The sequence below is a fragment of the Meles meles genome, chromosome 9 (assembly GCF_922984935.1).
Source record: "Meles meles chromosome 9, mMelMel3.1 paternal haplotype, whole genome shotgun sequence".
NCBI classification, from domain to species: Eukaryota; Metazoa; Chordata; class Mammalia; order Carnivora; family Mustelidae; genus Meles; species Meles meles.
The window spans coordinates 78,724,003-78,746,144 of record NC_060074.1 but is presented as its reverse complement, the minus strand read 5'-3'; the positions used below and the strand labels follow the sequence as shown (position 1 = coordinate 78,746,144).

General features: G+C 37.4%; 1 protein-coding gene across 1 annotated transcript in view; it reads left to right on the top strand.

The window, feature by feature from the left end:
- Positions 1–18,843, top strand: part of FRZB (frizzled related protein) — a 35,294-nt gene extending 16,451 nt beyond the window's left edge. The window contains exons 4-7 of the mRNA XM_046019914.1: positions 9,450–9,515; positions 13,629–13,833; positions 14,224–14,287; positions 17,597–18,843. Coding sequence (XP_045875870.1) covers positions 9,450–9,515; positions 13,629–13,833; positions 14,224–14,287; positions 17,597–17,713 — 452 coding nt within the window. The 3' untranslated portion in view covers positions 17,714–18,843. The remainder of the gene's footprint in view (positions 1–9,449; positions 9,516–13,628; positions 13,834–14,223; positions 14,288–17,596) is intronic.
- Positions 18,844–22,142: the final 3,299 nt, after the last annotated feature.

The window sequence follows — 22,142 nt, the reverse complement described above, 5'->3', positions numbered from 1 at the left end:
CTATAAATAATTTACACAAACAGTTCAATGTGTAAAACCACCTGGAATGAATGTCCTTTCCTGGGTTTAGTGTTTACTGTTCCCCTTTTACAAATGTTTTCTTGTTCCCTGGTATAATGGGAACGATGAAAACCAACCAACAAACAGGCAAAACCAAGCTCATTCAGCTGTGCACTGACATATTCACATGTTCTGTAAAGAAAGTAGAAACTATTCACACTCAAAATTTTATGCTTTGGAAAAATGGAGCAGCCGGGTTGATAAAATAGGGAATGAGGAAGGTACAAAAACATTGTAACCCACATAACCCCATTTTCAAAAGTGTCAAGCTGTTTGGCCTGGAATTTGGAAAAGAAATTCTTTCACTCCAGTTAATTTATCCTTGGATAAATAAAAAGCCTGGAAGTTTAACAATTCTTTTCTCCCTTTTCTCCCTTCCTTCATTCCTTTCCTTCTTTTTCTTTTTGAGATAACGACTTAGTCTGAACAGCTTCCAATTTGTGAGTGTGTTTTATTATTGTAAACCCACTGCCCTAATAAAGAGTACATCACCTCTAGTTTTCATAATGTTTCATAATGAATTTGGGGAAAAACAATTTTAGTTTTATTCCACTGAATCATTTGGTCTGTCAAGTCAACACAGAAAATGAAGGCAGGTATTCGAATGGTGCAACGAAAAGATCTATTTTTTATTAAAAGAACTCTCTCAGTTTTCTACTTTGGGATGGTGACCAATTTATGAATTTTTGTATTTGAAAAACACAGTTTTTTCCAGGGAGGAGGTATAGCCGGTAAATTCTGACACTAAGTAATCATAGAAGCATAATCAAATTACTTTTCTGCTTTGTTTCCAAATATAATATCACACTGTATTGATCTCTGAGGTTTCATCAGGTATATTTTCAAATCAAGGCAACATTAGCAGAATCCCCAGCATAAGTTGGGAGCTCTAAAATGTTTCATTAACATCTTCCTGCCTCTAATTTAGAGGCGCTTCAGAGAAACTCTTCCCGGGGCTGAGGAGCATCCCCCTTTTGGGGATGGCCTAGGCTTGGCTTGGGTAGTATAGATTCATTCTCTTTCTCCTTTTCCAAACTTCTTTCCTCCCCTTTGACTTGCTCCTAATTTGGGGAAGGAATTTAATTTTTTTCTTTGGTGCCAATGTTTATTGACTATAGCAGCTGAATTAATTTGGGGTCAGCTTCTGCCCTTTATTGGAAAAAAATTAGGATAGGTAAAAAGTAGTGTACTTAAAATTTTAGAATAGCTTACAAGTATATGCATTCTTCTTCTTTTTTTTAAATTACTTTGCAGTATTTGACAATTTTTTTTTTAAGATTTTATTTATTTGACAAAGATCACAAGTAGGCAGAGAGGCAGGCAGAGAGAAAGAGAGAGGAAGGGAAGCAGGCTCCCCGCTGAGCAGAGAGTCTGACATGGGCCTCGATCCCAGGACCCTGGGATTATGACCTGAGCCGAAGGCAGCGGCTTAACCAACTGAGCCACCCAGGCGCCCCAGTATTTGACAATTTTGACTCATTTTTTATTCCTAGGCATTCTTCTCCTGGAGCTGTTACCCAAATCATGCTTGCACTTCTCCTGTCCCCCAGCTGTGGGCGTCCTCCAAGGCTCTGTGCTTGGCCTCTGTTCCTCTCTCCTTACAATCGTTTCTTCCCATTGAATTGCATCCAGCTACAAGGGCTTAGTTATCACCCTTATGACTCCAGGTCTTATCACTGTCAAGGGTAGAGCACCACATTTCTCCTTCAGTAAACACTTCTACCCAGTCACCTAGTTGTACTTCAAATACAACCTGGTTAATAATTAAAGCTATCTTTGTATTAGAGATTTCTTCTTTGCAACTTTCCTTTTTGGTAGGTAGCACCATTGTTTTCTCAGGTCCCCAGTATGGAAACTTCACATTCAGCTTATTGGTCCATCTACCCTACTGTTCATTAGAAATGTAATGGCCACCTCTTCGTGCCAGGCATTCTGTATGCCCGGGGCATGGGGCGAGGGAGTGAACAGTACTGCACCTCCATTTTCTGTCCTCTTTTGTGTGTGCTTGAGAGGGCTAGAGAGATACCTGATTTTTTTTAAAAGATTTTATTTATTTATTTGAAAGAGAGAGTGAACGTGTGAGAAAGCACGTGTTGGGGAGTGGGCAGGTAGAGGTGTGAAGGAGAGTCAGGCTCCCCACTGAGCAGGGAACCCAGATACAAGGTTCCCTCCCAGGACGCTGAGATCATGATTTGAGCTGAAGGTAGACATTTAACTGAGTCACCCAGGAGCCCTGATACATGATGTTCTAAAAGACTGTGAAACCCACTTTATGTTTTTGTTAATTGACTACTTTAGAATATATTATTGAACATAACACTTCAGATCTCACAAGAGAAAATCGGCAAATCTCATTGACTATCTATTTTTTGTATATCCTGAATGACCCTTGGATCCAGAAATGTTGTGAAGGACAGTTTATTTAAAAATTTCCAAAGACCTAAATCCTAAAGGAATAAACTAAATTTCCTTTTCTTATTAAAACAGTGTTAGTCCTCTCAATCTTAAACAGTTCCCTTTTACAAAGTACAAATTACTATGAATAGAGACCTTTATTACAATATTTGAGGTTTGTTTTTTAAGCTAAACTGAGCAAATGTTATTTTTGCTTTTTAAAGCCTTATTATATTACCTCCGTTCACCATCAGCTGCATTGCATTTTCCACATACTGCTCTTATCCAAAATAAAATCTAACAGATTCTTTGACTTATGCTTATGATTGGGAAATAAATATTATTTTAGCATGTAATGAACAGCTGCTAAGTCATGGCACACTTCAGTTTATGGAAAAATGAAAGGAATGTCTCATGAATTTTTATGTTATTGGTACTTTATCAACATATAATTCACCTACAGTAAAATGCATAATTGAGTGTATGCCACAATGAATTTTGGCAAATGTATACACCTTTGTAGCTATCACCCAGATCAAAATAAAGAACATTTCCATCACCCCTGAGAATTTCCTTGGGTCCAGTCATCCACCCCACTGTGAGGCAAAGCCTAAGTGTTATTTTTATCACCATAGATTAATGTCTGTTTTTCAGGTTCATGTGAATGGAATCATATAGTACAATATTCTTTTGTGATTGGCTACTTTTGTTTTTGTGTAATGCTTTTGAGATTTATCCATTTCTGTGTTTCATTTCATTTTTTTTTACTGATAGTGTACCTTTGTGGAGCACAATACCAATATGATTTCTCAATTCTATTTTTTTAATCTAGTCCCCCCCGCCAACTAAATGTAATACATATAAAAGTATTCACCTCTAGGAAAAAACTTAGTAAATTTTTATCTTTAAACTTAAAACTTTTAAGTATAAACTTTTGACTTTAATTTTAAAATCAACTTGCAAATGATTTTTCTTTAGAAAACTGTCTCTTCTGTTTCATCAACTGCTCTTAAATTTGCATAAAATATCTTCGGATTTTTTTGGTTTGTTTATATATTACCACTATTGCTAAGAGCTAACATTCAGTGAGTGGTTTACTAAGTAATAGGCTTTGTGCCAAATTCCTTAAGTGAATTACTCTTTAAATTCTTAACAATAGCCCTATGAGGTAGACCGTATTCATTTAGAAATAAGTTTTGCCAAAGGTAACTTGCCCAAGGTCACACAACTGGGAAGGAATGGAGTTGAGATTCAAACCCACATGCCATTAATCATTTTGTCATATTCTCTTGCATTCTAATGCTTATTAGAATGGTCACATATGTGATCATTTTGGCTTGCTAAGATTGATCCTTCTCATTTTGAATATGTACATGACAATTTAAATGGACTTCTTATATCAGGACAGAAATTACCTTGGTCCACCTGAGTCAAAATAGCAGAATCTGGTACTGTTGAAACGCCTGATTGCTTAATTTTGGACACCACAGTTCTGTAGGTGGTGAGGAACCTAAGATAAGTAGTGCTTCTCTTATCATTAGATGGTCTTTATATAGAATGAATTAAAAATCCCAGTGAATCTTGATTAAATCTGACATTTATGGGGCAGGTATACCAGGTACCATGATAAGTATTTTATGTGTATTCTCTCATTTAATTCTCCCAATAATTCTATGAAAGGTATGTCTGAAATTACCTAAGGGCATACTTATCGACACCTCTTATAGGAGGTTACAAATATAGATCTGGATCTCAGTAAAGAAGTTGTAGTTAAGAATATAGATATTCAAATTGTAAAACTTTATTTTTTTTGTCTGTTTTAAAAGTTGTGGTTTGCTCCTGTTTTTAAAATGGAGGGAAGAAGTCAAGGGGGGCTTCTAAGGCCAAATGTCAAGATATAAAACATAAAATACATTTGGTACAAATTAAAATTGCTTAAATTCTAATCTGATAAGAATGAGTCAATCTTGAAAGAATTACAATGGAAATTATAAAACAAATAGAATTATATTTTCTTTTTTTTAAAAATATTTTATTTATTTATTTGACAGAGAGAGAGAGGTCACAAGTAGTCAGAGAGGCAGGCAGAGAGGCAGGCAGAGAGGCAGGCAGAGAGGCAGGCAGAGAGAGAGGGAGAAACAGGCTCCTCACTGAGCCGAGAGCCTGACGCGGGCCTTGATCCCAGGACCCCGAGATCATGACCCGAGCCGAAGGCAGAGGCTTAAACCACTGAGCCACCCAGGCGCCCCAGAATTATATTTTCTTTAATCCCCATGTAAATTTTGACAATAGAATCTGCACACAGCTCTAAGATGTCTTCTTCTAGAAAAAGCAGAAAAATACTAACTCATAGATAGTAGTATTACAAAGTCATGGTACCTGAAAAACTACAGGGGCTTTAGAGTCTGGCAAAGAAAGTCAGTTATAGTCTTTTAGCTCTGGATTGGACCCAGCATTAGTCGATTTCAAGCAAAGGTCAAGGTTAGAAAGTTGTATCATCCTTACATATGAACTTAAACAGATTGTACTAAGTAGTGAAAGTCCACTGAGAATCAGATTTCATAGTTTTATCAGATACTTATAATTCTTTAGATCTTATGAAACCATAGGACTCTTTAAAAATACTATTATCAATAAATGAACCCATTTTTACATACAAAAATTCAAATAAAGAAGGATTGCTTTCCTCTCTGAATTATGTTTAAAAGAAACCTCATTGTTGAGACAGTGCATTGGGGGACATCTCCTCTGAGTTGCAGACCAGTTTCTGTGGAGCTCAGCCATGTTAATTTTGCAAACTAATGTTTGTATGAGGGTGATAAACTCCTATTTGTTTGAGGATGATGAACAGTCTTCAATTTCATTAGCAAAGAAGTAGGAAATCATTGATTCTAGGAGAGCGCCTGAGAGAATCAAGCAAAAACATGAGGGAGACCTGCCAGAGGTGGAGGCCCATGGATGCTCATGGGATGTAGAACGCTATGTTATTCCACAAGTCAGGATGTTACATTCCATCCTGGATGCTGAGGAGAATGAATTGTTCATATAAAATCTTCCCCACATTTGAAGAATTCTTTGTCACTTAATTTTGTTGTAGCCTGCTCCTTTAACTTATTCCTGTATTATTTTCCTTAGAGAAAAATGCCAAGGCGGTTCCTTTAGAACCTTTTCTTCCCAACAGTGGAATGCAAGCGAATCAGTATCTAATAGTTTCTGTGCAAAGCTCAGTAAATAATAGATTTTATTTTGCCACTGTGGGAAGCAAAATTTAAAAACCTTGTGCAGTTGGGAAGCTGGGAGAGGAAGACTGCTAGCAAAATTATTAGCAAATTAAAGTAGAAATGATGATAATATTTCTGGCTCCATAAGAAGTCTGAGAAATTAACTATTTTTACTAAAAGAAGGGGGGAAAAGGAGGCTGTTGCAATCTGATTTAGGGTGTCAGGGACAGAAACATAATGAATAATGCATGTACTATATCCCTCCATGATTCTTTGCAATTTCCCAGTTCTCGGGCTTTTGGGGATATATATGTAGATGTGAGTGAAAGCATATTAGAGAATGAAGAATTGATTTAAGATATATTTTTCATGAATACGCTCTCATATGAATATGTTTGGTTTGAGTTAGCATAAATAAGTGAAAGGAAGTCTTTCCATATTTGAGCCTTGTAGATATAAATTTCCACTTCTCCTTTTATTCTGTTATTTTATTGAGCTACTAGTTACTTCAGGTAGGCAGATGTTTATTTGTAACAAGAGCTAGGGACCGAAGCATGGCAAGTGTCACTTTTATGATAAGGCTTTGCCACCCCTGAGACTAGCAGAGGTAAGTGCACTGTAAATCAATCAAATCCAGTTCTGAAAATATAATCGCTCTGCTCCTTAGCTATTAGGAAATGGCCTAGCTCTGTGTATGTAGTTGTGTATATATAGTTATGTAAATACCTACTTGAAATCTTCTAAATTACTTTATGATTTGATTCTAGAAAAATATCTCCTTGGGAAGGTTATGGAGTCTGTTAGATTATGCTTCAAGTAAAGTTGTATGGTAACAACATCATATTAGACTCAGTCCAGTGATGGTTGGTATAGTTTTGCCAAGAATTATTATTAGAGTATGAGCAAATTTCTGAAGAATTACAAATATGTAGATAGTTTATCTACATGCATCATGTTTAAGAAATATCTATTTTTAAATGTTAGAAAAGCACAAATCCCCATGTGTGAATGGGTGAGAATAATTTGTAAACCAAAGACCATAGCAGTTATTGCTTCAGAAAAGGTCTCATCTCAAGAATAGCTCTCCTTAAAAAGGAACCCTCATGAACTATTCATGGGAATGTAAAGTGGTGCAGCCACTGTGGAAAATAGTATGGAGGTTCCTCAAAAAATTAAAAATGGGGGCCTCCTGGCTGGCTCAGTTGGTATAACATGCAAACCCTGATCTCAGGGTTGTGAGTTCAAGCTTCACATTGGGGGTAGAGCTTACTTAAAAAAAAAAAAAATTAGAAACACCATGTGATCCAGTAATTTCATTACTGGGTATTTACCCAAAGAACACAAATACACTAATTTGAAAAGATATATGAACCCCTTTGTTTATTGCAGCATTATTCATAACATCTAAATAAGGAGGCAACCTAAGTGTCCACTGATAGATGAATGGATAAATATGCGGTACACACACACACACACACACACACTGGAATATTACTTGATCAAAAAAAAAAGAATGAGATCTTGTCATTTGTGACCAGATAGATGGACCTAGAAGGTATTATGTTAAGTGAAGTAAGTCACACTGAGAAAGACAAATATGAGTTCACTTATATGTGGAATCTAACAAACAAAACAAATAAAAAAAAAAGCAGAAATGGATTCATAAATACAGATAACAAGCTGGTTATTGCCAGAGGGGATGAGGTGTGGAGGATGGGCAAAAGGGATGAAGGGGAGTGAGAGGTATAGGCTTCCAATTATGGGATGAATATGTCACAGTAATAAGAGGCACACATAGGAAATATGGTCAATGGTATTCTAACAGTTACGTGTGGGGACAGATGGTAGCCACACTTTTGGTGAGCATGGCATAATGTATAGACTTGTCCAATTACTGTGTTGTATACCTGCAACTAATGTTACATTCTGTGCCGACTGTATTTCAGCAAGAAAAGAATATCTCTTTAAAAAAACTGCAACATTTCCATTAAAAATAAAGCAACTATACAATAGACGTAGATATCTTTCCTTTTTTGACAAATGGGAATATAAATATTTTATGAATAAGAAAGTAATTATTGGAGTAGACTTCTTCAGAATAGCAACCAACATTGAAATTACCCTTAAATTATTTGAGGTCTTTATTCTAGAGAAATTTTGTGTTAAAAATTATCTGTAGAACAAGGGAAGTGCTGTGTGTAGTGTGAGAAAATCCTCACCTCTCTCATGGATGAGAATGACGTTGCTACTATTGCTTTGTAGAATAGCACCTGTCCCCATCAATGGTGATTTCTAGAACTTAAACGCTGCTAGTATGGTGCTTGATACTCTTCTTGGGACTGCTACTTTAAAACATGTTATCTATAAGTTCAACTGCAAGTAAAATTTATTTTGATTAGAAAATATCAGCTGGTCATCAAAAGCTTCTGTCTTTTATTTGTCTATGCTAACATAAAACATTTCTTAAACAAAATACTTTTATTGACTTTCTGTGATTCATGTGCTCTTTTTTCCTTTTTCTGTGTCACAGCATAGACAGATGCCATTTATGTTTGATGAAGCTTTCTCAGGCAGACTAGTTTAAAGAAATCTTTACATAAACTAAAACACTTCCTGAGATAATTGTGTATTATTTTCTATTTTTATATTGACTTTAATGACTAACAACTTACCATGGTTATGATGCATATATGACATATATTTATCAACTAGTATATAAACAGTATAGTAATCCACTTCCCAAGATTTTAAGTGATTTATCCTATATATAAAACATTTTGAGACAATTCAAACTTTAATTACATTTACCTGTCTTATATATAAAATGTACTCTTGTCACTACTCACAAGATCTAAAAAGCATGGAACTTCTCATTTTAAATTATGTATATAGTAATTTCTTCCAATAAATATAATAATATCATTGAGTTAAATAGCAGTTATTCGGCCTCTAGATGGGTCTCTTGGCTGCTCTTAAGAACTTTACTAAGTTCACTGGGTTGTAATCAAACCTATCTCATTGAGTTGCTTTTAGATCAGGAACTAGTATTTAGAAAAATGACCTGTAGGGGCGCCTGGGTGGCTCAGTGGTTTAAGCCTCTGCCTTCGGCTCAGGTCATGATCTCAGGGTCCTGGGATCGAGCCCCGCATCAGGCTCTCTGCTCAGTGAGGAGCCTGTTTCTCCCTCTCTCTCTGACTGCCTCTCTGCCTACTTGTGACCTCTCTCTCTGGCAAATAAATAAATAAAATAAAAAAAAACACAAAAAAATCCTCAATTTAAAAAAATAAAAAAATAAAAATGAGAGTGCCTTTAAAAATGGTTCTTTATTTAAAAAAAAAAGAAAAGAAAAATGACCTGTAATCTGTAAAGTATATATGAATGCAGGTGGGACCCCACAGAGGCAAACCAGTTACCTGAGCATCAGCAGGAAGTTGCCTTTCAGTAGGCATTGATTCTACTTCCATAGGCACTAAACATACCTCTTTCAGGATTTGGGGTTCATGCCCTCTTCATGCGTGGCAGTGAACAGGGTTTCCTCAGGATTTGGGTGGTTTGTTGAAGAGGAGAAGCTTATGAACATATTGACATTAAATAAGAGTCTAGGTAAAAAGAAGTAACATGAATGTTGTCCTAAGAGAAAGAGATCAGACACATAGAATGGTGAAGAGCCTCTTCACCACCAAATCTGGATCAAATCTTACCAAGAAATGTGAACGACTAAAAAGAGAGCTCATGGTGAATTTTTGCTTATAGCTAAAATGTTGTATTTTTCAGAACGCTGCAAATGTAAGCCTATTAGAGCTACACAGAAGACCTATTTCCGAAACAATTACAACTACGGTAAGGATAACTTCATGGTTGACCAATAAACTGCTGTGCTGAGAAAGGGGTGTGTGTGTGTGTGTGTGTGTGTGTGTGCGCGCACGCTTGTGCATGAGCTTGTAGGGCAGTTTAAAATTAAGGCTTCGAACCAAACAAGGACAACTTTCAAGCACAAGTTTACTGTTCCTCCCAAGCAATTAAAATGTCTCATGGGCCAAATTCTTTTTTTTCTTTTTTCTCACGGGCAGAACTCTTAACAAATGCTTGATTTTACAGCAGCTCAGGCTGCATTGCTGCCATCTTAGAACCATGTAAGTAAGTACCCAGAGCTGCGTTTCAGACGAGATGGGAGGGACGCTTCTTTCCCTGACAGGCTAAGGAGGGTTGGAGCCTGAGTGTCTGGAGCTGCCCTGGTTTTCAGTCGTGCTTCGAAGTCCGCTTCCCCGGAGCGCTTTGAAGCATAAGGGACTGATGGGTAATAGAGGACAGCTTGGTTTCTCCAGTCAGTCTAGCTCATGGAACACACTGACAGAACTGGACGGTAACACTGGCAAAAGTTGTTAGTATTCAATTAAGGAAATGTTTTTTTTTTGTCCAGCTTGACCAGGAAAAGTGACATTCTGTTAAAATATTAACTGAAGAACCACCACTCCAAATGTAGCTGCCAGACTTAACTGAGGGAGGAAAAACCTCCTGTCTCTGTAGCAGGTACTGTGCTGGGCGGTTCCTATACACTGTCCTTCATAGTTTTTTCAACTGCCCCAGGAGGTGTATTATTATGCTAATTTTATCAGTGATTATTGAACACAGATTGTCCTTTCTTATTTAGAATGGTCTTTGGGGCACTGGCTGCTTCAGAGTCACAGAGATCAATTCCTATTATATTTGAAAGGCTCAGAGTTTTCCAGTTGATAAAATAAAGGACAAATCAACATTTGCTGTCATGGATAGGCATTTTATTGTGATTTTTTTTTTTTTAAAGATTTTATTTATTTGACAGACAGAGATCACAAGTAGGCAGAGAGGCAGGCAGAGAGAGGAGAGAGGAGGAAGCAGTCTCCCTGCTGAGCAGAGAGCCCGATGTGGGGCTCCATCCCAGGACTCTGGGATCATGACCTGAGACGAAGGCAGAGGCCTAAAACACCGAGCCACCCAGGTGTCCCATTTTATTGTGATTTTTTCCCCCCCTAGCATCTATGAGATTAATAAAGTTCATGTGACTATCCCTGGAGAAGATTGCTGATGCTGAGCCAATGAATTAAAATATGACAATTAAATAGATTTTTAAAGGAAACATTATTAAAATGAGAATTTTATTATTGAATTTATGTGCCTTCTTTTAGAGGATAGAGGACATACAGCACAGATTTATTTTTATTTCTATACTGTTGGGAATCGGAAAGAGAGAAGTTGGTTAAGACTCTGTAAGAGTAATTTTTGGTATCTATGAAAATACTATGTCTTAGAAGGTATAAAGTAGAAAATTCTCCGTGTAAATAAATCTCTTTGAAATAAATGTACTAGTTTCCCACGTTTTTCTTCAATGAAATCAATTTTTATTTTTTGCTTACTACTCATCTCAAGAGGAATCTGATTTCTCTTAGTCAGTGGTAGAAGCGCTTTCCAAGGTTGGAAGGTCATGTTTTTCTGAAAAGTCAAATGCCTGGCTGCTCATCTGAGAACCCATTCCTCTAACAACTGATGTGAAAAATCACAGGGAAATGGAGGTCTCAATTTTTAGGAGATAGTTTTTCAAGACTGAAAAATGTGATGTGAACTTTTAAGTATAGTTATACTAAAAGCAAAAGCGTAATAAAAAATGTTATTTCAAGGAAATTTAGTTGACTTTGTATTTATTTTACTTCTCTTATTATAAATTTTTACTTTATCTCACTTTCTTAGAGCTGTGGCAGTTGGTCCTGCTATTTTGGTTAAAAGTGAAAATACGAGTGGTTACAAGCCTGAGTAAACATTATAACGTAAAATCGAATACAAGTCACAATTAGTGGGAAGGAGATCATTTCTTCTTCATAGCCAAACAATAACCAGGTTGCCCATAGTTGAAGGGTTTTCATGGGTATGTAGCCACTACTTAAAGCTTCTTTGGGGGGGGGGGGGAAGGCAAGCACTCAAATGATTAAGTAGAAGGAAGAACTCTGAAAGGAAAATGCAATTTAAATTTTAAAATATGTTGATTTTTATCACGTGTCTGCCTGTGTCTAATGAGAAAACAAAGTGGGGGTGTGAGTAAATGATAATTCAGACAACCTCTGCTTCATTCAGATTAATTCAGTAAAAGCTCTTGAGCTTTAACCAAATTACTTGAATAATAAAGTAAGTCTTGTAGAGAGGTATTTATTTTGGAGTGGGTACATGTGCTAAAAATTTCTAATGAAAATAGTAGACACACTGGGTAAATAAATCATTAGTTAGAAAACATTTGCACAGTTTGCTAATCTCTAAGAGTTGATGGAGGCTCTGAAGCACATTTACATAAACCAGGACACAACAAAATGTCTGCGAGCCAGGCTTGTCAATTTATCATCTGAATCTCCCAAACGCCATTTCAAAAAAGGCAATCTTATTTTTTTGTTAAAATATAGACGCGAGAACACGAAGAAGGGATTCCTTTGCTTGCAAGTTAACACCAAGCAGGGACAGCTGGGTAGTTCTATTTCGTTCATGGTAGTCGTCATATTTTTTCCGGAAATTGAAATACCTGTGGAGCAAAAATGAGGTTTTGTCCTAAAGTTTTTAGAATCAGCAACTTAATTTCTCTCATCCATATGTCCTACTGGTGGAACATTGAACATTTCTGTATAAAGTCGGGGCACTGATAGGAGGAATGGTTTATTACTGGCTTTATGTTTTCGAGGATTACTTTTTTCCATTCCTCTGTAGTCCAGAAGACCCTAAAATCTGTGGGAAGGGACTCAGATGAAAGTGGTTTGCAGAGACATGCCTAAGAGGCTTTCAAAAAGCGGATTCATTTAGATACGTTTTGTCTTCCTCTCTGTAATGTCCCTGAATATTGGACTAGAGAGCTGGGCCAAAAGCCCCTGGCTTCTTGCTAATTGACATTTTTACTTCTTTGCAGGCCTTTTCAAAGCCCTCCTTAAAGGGGAGGGGGGGGGGGGCGGGAAGACAAGCTCATTTATCAGAAGGAGGAATCTAAAACATTTGGCTCTTCCAGAGGACAGAATATACAGATTAGAAGCAGAACCGTACTTTGTAGATTCTGAGTCAAATACTTTGACTTTGCAGCTGAGCTGGTTACTTTAAGGGGGTTCATCTTTATACTGAGAAGTGAAGGTGGCTTTTGTGAGCTACATTGGGTGTCAGGATTTCCGTTGAGTGAGGTACATCATGTAATGAACTTAGTAGACCATGTTCCATAGCTCATGAAGGGAGGGAATGTTGGGGGGTCTAACTTCAAAACACATGGAGGAAACAGGATCTCGTGGTAGCAGTTCTTATTCAAGAAGAAAATGTAGTATACCTACAGGAGAACATAAAAGATAATCTGTACTGAAACGAAGGAGAAAGGAGCTGGTGCCTGAACAGCCCCTAAGATGAGCAAGGTGGAGAGGTCGCAGAAGCAGCTGGGGAACACTGTAGAACAGGACTTTAAAACACTAAAGAGGCCCCAACTCTTTAGAAAATCCATTAATACATCTGATAGAAAGAAACAAAACATATCAAATACCAGGTGAATATATAGAGTGAATACATTACATAGAGTGAAATTAATATAAATTCCTGTTGGCAGCAACTCAAAGCACCTATGTACACATTCAAAATAAAATTTTGGAGGAAAATCACATCAGAGTCACTCAACCTTTGATTATCTAAGTGGATTTCTCACAATGAAATACGTGCACACACATATGACTACACACACACACACACACACACACACACAAATACGTATGTGTACATGAATTGGAAGGTGATCAGGGCTGAAGAGTAAAGGGGCAGGTGTGTTATGTAGTGTGTCATTCACTACCATCTAAGGCAAAAAAAATCTGGTCAACATTTATGAATTGACTAGAAAGGAGCCTACCTGTCTTTTTTGATTAGGGAATAACTGTGTGTCATATTACCACATAAGCTTTATTTTCTTTTATCCAGTCATTCGGGCTAAAGTTAAAGAAGTAAAGACCAAGTGCCATGACGTGACTGTTGTAGTTGAGGTGAAGGAGATTCTAAAGGCTTCTCTGGTAAACATTCCAAGGGACACCATTAACCTTTATACCAGCTCTGGCTGCCTGTGTCCTCCACTTAATGTTAACGAGGAGTATATCATCATGGGCTATGAAGATGAGGAACGCTCCAGGTAATTCACTCCCTAAGGATTCAGAATAATTGCTGTGCTTCTCTTTTCTTTTATCCTATGCATTTCTGTGGACCTCTTACTCTGGGGTTCTTACCTGGGGCTCTGTCTACCTTCTAGGGAGATAGGCTTTAGTTGGGTCCCTCAATATAATGTTTTGGATAGAAAAGTGTATGTGTGCAATTTGTGGGTGTGCATTTCTCTGGGGAGAGTGGTCATAACCTCATTTCTTCTTAAGGGAGTCCATAATTCCCAGATTGTTAAGAATTACTGCTCTAAAACTTGCCTGCCCTACTCTAGAATAAATAGTAAATCTTTCTTGACAATGATTCCTTGTGTGTTTCAGTAATACATTTTAATTTTCAAAAATGGTTGCTTCTTTAAAAAATACAGATTACTATTGGTGGAAGGTTCTATTGCTGAGAAATGGAAGGATCGACTTGGTAAAAAAGTTAAGGTAAGCCTGTATTTTATGTTCAAAGTGATACATAAAAATAAAAGTAGAAAAATAGTCATTTGTCATTTACATGAAAGAGTTGCCCTTAAGAGCATGAGAAATACTTAAAGCTGAGACGTATGTGTCTGTATGTGTCTGTCTGTCTCTCTGTCTGGGTCTCAAATTCTGAGGATGGCGTTTGTTTTTAATGTCAATTTAATTTTAGGAGTGAGTTCTTTGTAACGTATCAGAGATTTAGCCATAATAAATCTTCTCACAATGAGAAATCTGACTATGGTTAGTCTAGTCCCGGTTGAGTGGCTCCACATTATCCTTAGGGCTCCAGGATCCTCCTTACTTCCTGTTCTGCCATTTTTAAGGGAACTGCTTCCATGCTCATATTCACCTGGAGGTCACAAGATGGCTGCCCACCTCCAGCATCACACCTATATTTTAGAGAGAAAAAAGGGGAGGTATAAAGGGCTTTCCAAGTGTCCCATCTGGCAATTTATACTTAGGTTTTAGTCTCCCTTCCATCCCTACCTGCAAGAGAAGATGGCAAGTGTTGTTTTTTAGCTGGACATATTGCTTCCTTGAACAAATTGCAGTTCTGTGAGTCAAAGAAGAAGGGGATAATAAATGATGGGCAGGAAACTACCAATGTTGTCTCAATTCATAGACACCAGTTCTACAAGCTGCAGCTACATTCATCTGTATGTAAGAGATCTGACCAAATCAGTCTTTATAGCAGTAATGGAGGTTTATTTATAAGCCAATGATTCTTAGATTCTAGAAATGATGTGTTTTTAGAAATCACAGTAAATTATTATAGAAAGTTAGAAGGTTTCATTTCTTCTTACTATACTAAGCAAATCTGTCTCAAAGAAAGGAATGTATGCATAGAATGGCAAAGAATTGAAAAGTGTGTGTGTGTGTGTGTGTGTGTGTGTGTGTAGTGGGCAGGGAGGGAGAAAAAAAGAGTGGGAATTGTACCAAACATAATACATCCCCTTCCTTCTGTGAGTCTGAAGGCTTGGGAAACATTTACAGGGTAAGTTAAACACCCCTGGGCAGTTTATCTTATACATCTGGCACTTGACACAGCAGACACATTTGAGTTTAAGTGACCTGCAAAAATGTAAAGGGCATTATTTTTCAGGGAGAAACTACCCTTTGGTAAGTTCTTTTCTCCCCCCAGTATATTTGTCAAAAGTGAAATGTATTTAAAGTTCAGACTTGTGGGAATTCTCCATTTGTATCTCTTTTCAGTTACTTTGGTGTTTATTAAAAAAATGGCTCTTTTTCAGGAAGTTGGAATCTCTTACTGTCCTTTTAATTTGGTTTTCTGCTTGCTAATGCAGAACAGGAATTTGTCCTAAATTCCTGTACCAGTTGGAAGAGCTTTCAACATCCCTGCTACAAAGCATGTAACAAGGCTTTCTGCTTCTCTTTTGGTATACCCAAACAGTGACCATCATGTAAAGACCCAGGACACATGGCTGGTTTATCCTATTTCTTATGCAAACATATTTTCCATTGCTTTCTACAGGGGACTCACAGAGTTACTGTGAAACCCTTATATTCTCAGTCTGGATTTAAACATGTTAAAGGGAAGAATTAAACCAAAATGTGAACAATTTTTAATTCCTATGCAGATACTCATGGCTAAAGATCTTGGGTAGAAAGTCTCTTTTGTTTAGAATTACTGAGATTCTTACTTTAATTTTCCTGTCAATATGAGGTTGTGAAAAAGAGTTTTAAGGCGGATACCATTTTTTTTTCCCAAATAAGAGTTGCCCTTTTCAGCTAATTTCTTTTCTTTTTTGCTCAGTGAATAGAATAAGAATTTCATAAAGACCTTCTTATGGTTTTGCCATACAAATTGTTGTTTACCTAAGTCTCTGGTGTAGCAGGATGTTCAAATCAAAATATTTGGTCTGCCTTGGAGAGTTGGGAATCAGACTATTTTTTAATATGAAAAACAGTAAGATTGTGTAATAAAGTAGGCTAGAATAAAGAATTATTTGTAGTAAATGAAAAATGATAATTTATTATGTACTAAGCCCTTTATATATTATTTGTTAAGCTTCAGAACAGTCTTATTAGTATGCTCTATTAATTTAAATGTGTTAATGATAAAAATGAGGTTTAATAAGTTCAAGAAATTTTCCACAGTAACTGGTGGAAGTAGAATTTGAATTTGGGCCCTCTGACCTCAGCTCTGACCTCAGCTCCTTGCCGCTCAATGTGGTCTCTGCACCAGCAACACTGGCATCACGTGGGAGCTTTTTAGGTATGAAAATTTTGGGCCCCATCCCAGACCTACCGAATGACAATCTACAATTTTAACAGTATCTCCAGATTATTTCTATATTTATCAAAATTTGTAAAGTACTGCCGTAGTCCTTATTCACTACCTGTAATACCCAAAATATAACTTCCTTTTAATTTATTATTTTACATGTAGACCCTCTTGGCATTGTTAATATGGAATATTAGTGAATTTGATTATGGGTATTAGAAACATTGTGGATGTCTGCTTTGTACAACTTTGAGTGTAGACCCTCATCTGTTGTGATTGTTGCACTTGATAGAAATTACTTGGAAATACATTTTTTTAAAAGATTTTATTTATTTTTTTGACAGAGATCACAAGTAGGCAGAGAGGCACGCAGAGAGAGAGAGAGAGGAGGAAGCAGGCTCCCCACTGAGCAGAAAGCCCGATGCGGGGCTCGATCCCAGGACCCTGAGATCATGACCTGAGCCGAAGGCAGGGGCTTAACCCACTGAGCCACCCAGGTGCCCCTTGGAAATACATTTTTAAGAGATCCCATTTGCCACCCAAATTTCCATTTTTTTCACTGCTTAAATCATATATGTCTTAAAAGGCTAAGTTCTGACGTATCGTCAGAGAAAATGAAAAATAGCCCTTCAAAGTGTCTGAGTGTCTTCCATTCGTTGCCAGACTTATGTATATTACCTCCAGAAATATCCACAGGTTTGGATAGATACTTGTGTCACCATCTGACGTGGAAATTTTAAGTTTAAGGATTGATATGAAAACATGGCTGACATATTCTAGGTGGCCAATTTTGTGCTTTTTATGGTCAGAGAATTATGTCTGTATAGCATGATCTGATAACAAATTTTATACTCTTTTATGATCAGAGAATTATGTCTGTATAGCATCACAGGAAAACAAAATTTTATACTTTTGGAAAATGCTTTTGCGATCTGACTTTGCAGTCTTATTAAGTTGTTAGAATAATAGAAATGATAACCCTGGCAATATGTGCCTGTGACCGTTTAATGTTTTTTTAAATTTCACAGCGCTGGGATATGAAGCTCCGTCATCTTGGACTGAATAAAAGTGATTCTAGCCATAGTGATTCCACTCAGAGTCAGAAGTCTGGCAGGAACTCCAACCCCCGGCAAGCACGCAACTAAATCCTGAAATGCAGAAAGAACATCCGTGGACTTCCTATTAAGACTTGCATTGCTGGACCAGCAAAGGAAAATTGCACTATTGCACGCCATATTCTATTTTTCACCACAAAAATCATGTGGTAACTGATATTACTTCTATTTTCTCTCTTGTTTTCTGTTTTTCTCTTCCCTCCCCCCACCTCTTTTTTTGTGGTCTGAGTGCAGATCCTTAAATATATGTATTCTGTTTCACTAATCCTGGGAAAACTGTTCTTTGCAATAATAATAAATTAAACATGTTGATACCAGGGCCTCTTTGCCGAAGTAAATGTTAATTTGCTGTTCTGCACCCAGATCGGGAATGCAATATTGGATGCAAAGAGAGTTTTCTAGTATCCACAGAACGCTAGATATGCCGTAAAACAGTCTGCTTATCTAATTGCAATTGCCTTGTTTTCACATGCCTTTCGGGCATTCTCCTCACGCTTAAAAGTTCTGAATGTTTATAAAGGTAAAATGGCAGTTTGAAATCAAATGCCACACAGGCCAGGCAATCAAGGACCAGGAAGCATTTATGAGGAAACGACACACAAGATAAATTATTTGCAAGATTGGCAGGAAGCAAAATAAATAGTTCTAGGAGCTGGGGAAAGAACATTTCGCTTGATTGAGAACCACCACTGAAACCAGTGGCTGTTGGGGTGTAAACAGTAGCATTTTTCTTTGGGCAATACATTTGGTTTGTTTATGAATATATTAATCAGCATCGGGGAAGCGAATTATAACTAGACATCTGCTCTTATCGGCGTAGCGCTGTTAAATTTGCTACCCTTTAAATAAACTCATTGGTGTGAGTCTTTTTCCCCCCACCTTTAAAAATAAATCTTGACTTGCTGCATTGACCAGGAAAAGAAAGTATGAATGCATGTGCACCGGGTGTTATTTTTGAAAGATACATAGCTCTATAAAATGCTGTAGTTTGCAAGATGGTAAAATGTGCGAGGGTGTGCCTGTGTGTATGTGTGTGTGTATGTGTATGTGCACTCACACCCAAGCTGGACTGAATTACAGGCCTGTACTCTATCATTTGGATTTGTGCTGTTTAATGCTCAGTAAAATATGCCTAATAAAAGGAATTCTGGTTGTCAGGAGAGCAGTTTTTCTTACTTTTGAACCACATGCGCAATCTCACTAACCAAGCTGCAGTGTCCCCAGGGACCTTGGGGGAACAACTGATACTTTTCCTTCTTTCCTTCTTCTAGCCAGTTTCTTCTCTTCAATTTACATATTTCATATTAGCAGAACCAAATTTCTAAGCTATGGCATGCTGAAAATAAAACATTTATGAAGCAAAATGGTGCTGTGCTTCCTTCTACCAGGGCAATCGTGCCAGAATGAAATTCTTTCTGGAACAATCATTTCCCCAAATAGTAAATAATTCCTCTAAATTCTTCCTTTTTAAAGTAAGAGATCATCCTGACATTCTGGCTAATACTCAAGCCCCTGCAATTTCTGGAATCTCAGAAGAGTTGCCACTTTTGCCCCCCGTGAAGACTGTATGCTTTTTGAGCTGCCGAATGGTTGCTAGTGGGTAATTTGGCCACTTGCTCTTTGGGGTGTATTCTCAAATGGCTAGGGCAGGTGCATCTCTTTCTAGATACTGCTGTCATAGCCTTAAAAAGGTGAGTTTGGGGGCGCCTGGGTGGCTCAGTTGGTTAAGCGACTGCCTTCAGCTTGGTTCATGATCCTGGAGTCCCAGGATCGAGTCCTCTCTACTTAGCAGGGAGTCTGCTTCTCCCTCTAACCCTCCCCCTTCTCATGCTCTCTCTCTCTCTCTCAAATAAGCAAGTAAACTCTTTTTAAAAAATTAAAAAAAAAAAGGTGAGTTTGGGTGTCACAGGGTAGTTGTGAAGTGGCACAAGGGAAGACCCGCATCTTGGGATTTCTCGTTGTGATGTTGATGCCTCGACTCGAGCTTCAAGGATTCACAACTGGAAAGTCATGCTTCTTCAATGTTCTATTTCTCTCATGTGTTTTTCATGTTCACTATGGGCAGAAGAGCAAGAATGGACCAAAGGAAGTTGAAAAGAATTGGTTTCTCAAATCCACAAAATGTCATCATCTCTTCCAAAGCATAGTAAGGAAGACATTTTTTTTTTAGAAAGAGAGAGTGAGAGAGAATGGGGGAGGGACAGAGGCAGAGGGAGAATCTTAAGCAGGCTCCATGCCCAGGGTGGAGCTGGACCCGGGCAGGGGATTGATCTCGTGCCCCTGAGATCACGACTTGAGCCAAAACCAAGAGTCAGTTGCTTAACCAACTGAGCCACCCAGGGACCTCCCCCATAGTAAGAGGAATTTTAAGTGATGAAATATTCTGATGTACAATGGAAGACATAGATGTGTCCAGGCCCTGCAGTAATTTTTTCAGGGTTGAGAGATAGCTATGGTGGTGGTAATAATTAGTTTCTGTGTAGAGATGTGACATAGTTTATGCTCAGAACATATACAATTATACTTACAAACAAAAGAGCACTCCATTTTTTCATTCACCTGTGTTCTCTGCCACCTTCCCTTTAGTGATCTCTACTGGCAATGTTCGATTTTGCTCATTCTATGTGAAGCTCTGTCAGCAAACTTTCCAATGATACGAGGTCTGTGAATTGTGGTGATTGTAATGTGCTCCTGGTATTTCGCTACGATAGTTGGAATATCTTCATTAATAAATTATGTACAGGCCTCTCTTGGGAGATAACTTGATTTTCATCATGATGGTCGTGTTTCTAATTAGACTGCAAAATCATTTCTACTCTCCAATTACCATAATACACATACATCTTATTTGTGCCTCTCTACGGGCTTTTCTGACAGGTACTAACTTTCAAAGCTACTAAAAATTTAATATATATGCACCCTTGTGGGTAACCTTGAGATATAAAGAGTTAATTTAAAATTTCTTTGAGCAATTTTGTTCACCTTCAGGATTTTAATTTCCCCAGCCCAAGTAACAACACCAAAATGTTAGGTGCATGCTGAATAGACTGGCACAAATTAAAATAACAGCAAATTTGGATTCTCTGCACAGATATGTGAGTATTTTACTGTGTCACATATAGAGTGTAATCTGATTCGGTGCCATATGTTGCACTGAGCATTTGGGGGTGGGGTGGGACAAATGCTTGGCTTTCCACATCTGTTCTGTATTAAGAAGACAAATACAAAAATTACAATCACTGTGAGTAAATAGCACTACTTATTGCCTTCTGCAAGAAATTACTTGCTATTATTTTTTCAACAAGTTAAAATGACAAATAAGTATTTCAAGATTGGTATTTATTCAGACTGGGAGCTTTAATATTTAGATAATATAAGCATTCAAAAATGGTAAAAATGAGGTAGAGCAGAGATTTCTCCTACTATTACTGAAATCCAACTGATAGAATTTTTGAACATGGTTCCCAGCTGTATTAATAACAAAAAATGGTAGAGTCAGACCTTTTTTCAGTTATCTCTTTGGGTAATAATACCTAACAGTGGCTAGAGCTTTATAAAAAACACCTGTATTTGTGTTACCTCCTGTAATCCTTGAAAGTCTGTGAAGTAGGTTTTATTTCTATTTTACAGATGAAGACATCAAGGTCTTCGAAACTTGGAGTTTTGTAAGTAGCAGAGCTGGGCCTCAGATGCTCTTATTTGTATTTCCCAAGTTATATGTTTTCCACCACTGTGAATGCTGATAAAAAGATCAATGCATCTTGACATTTTAAAAAAGCATAGTATCAGGCATGGAGTGGGCTACTCATATTTTTTTCTTAAACTGAGGTCTACCAACTGCATGCCAGAAAGCATTTATGATACAGTTCCAATTATGATCCCAAGTACTGTTGTTTTTATTTTTCAGTTTTCCTTGCCTACAAAATTAAAGTTTCAATGGAATGATTCTTATAGAGGAGGAGCGCGTAAATAAACAATTAAAGTGATTCTTTTGGTATTAGCAGTTTGATTTGTTTTGGCATTAATAGTTTAAAGATATGGGATTCTCCGTAGAAAAAATGGTATTTTCCTTCTAAGTTTCCGTCTTCCCTTGAATTTGGAGAGAAGTATGGAGTTCATAGTATTTAACAACGTTAGGAGGAAAGTTGAAATTCAAAGTTGATTGTTGATTGGTTGCCACAAATAAAACCAGACTGACTACCTTCTACTGGGAACTCTGTTTCTCACTCTCAGATCTTCCCTTAAGCCCTCCCACCACTAGCATCTTCCACAGGCAAGAAAGAACACTATTCTACAGGACCTAATTCCTCCTGCTTTTCTTTTATTAAATATTTTTATAATGACAGGGATTCAACACATTGAAAGACAACTAAAGCTGTTTTTTTTTGAGGGGGGGTGGATAAAATGAGACCATTATTTGTTGGTTCTACTTTGAATGGTGGGTGCTGAGAACTCGAGG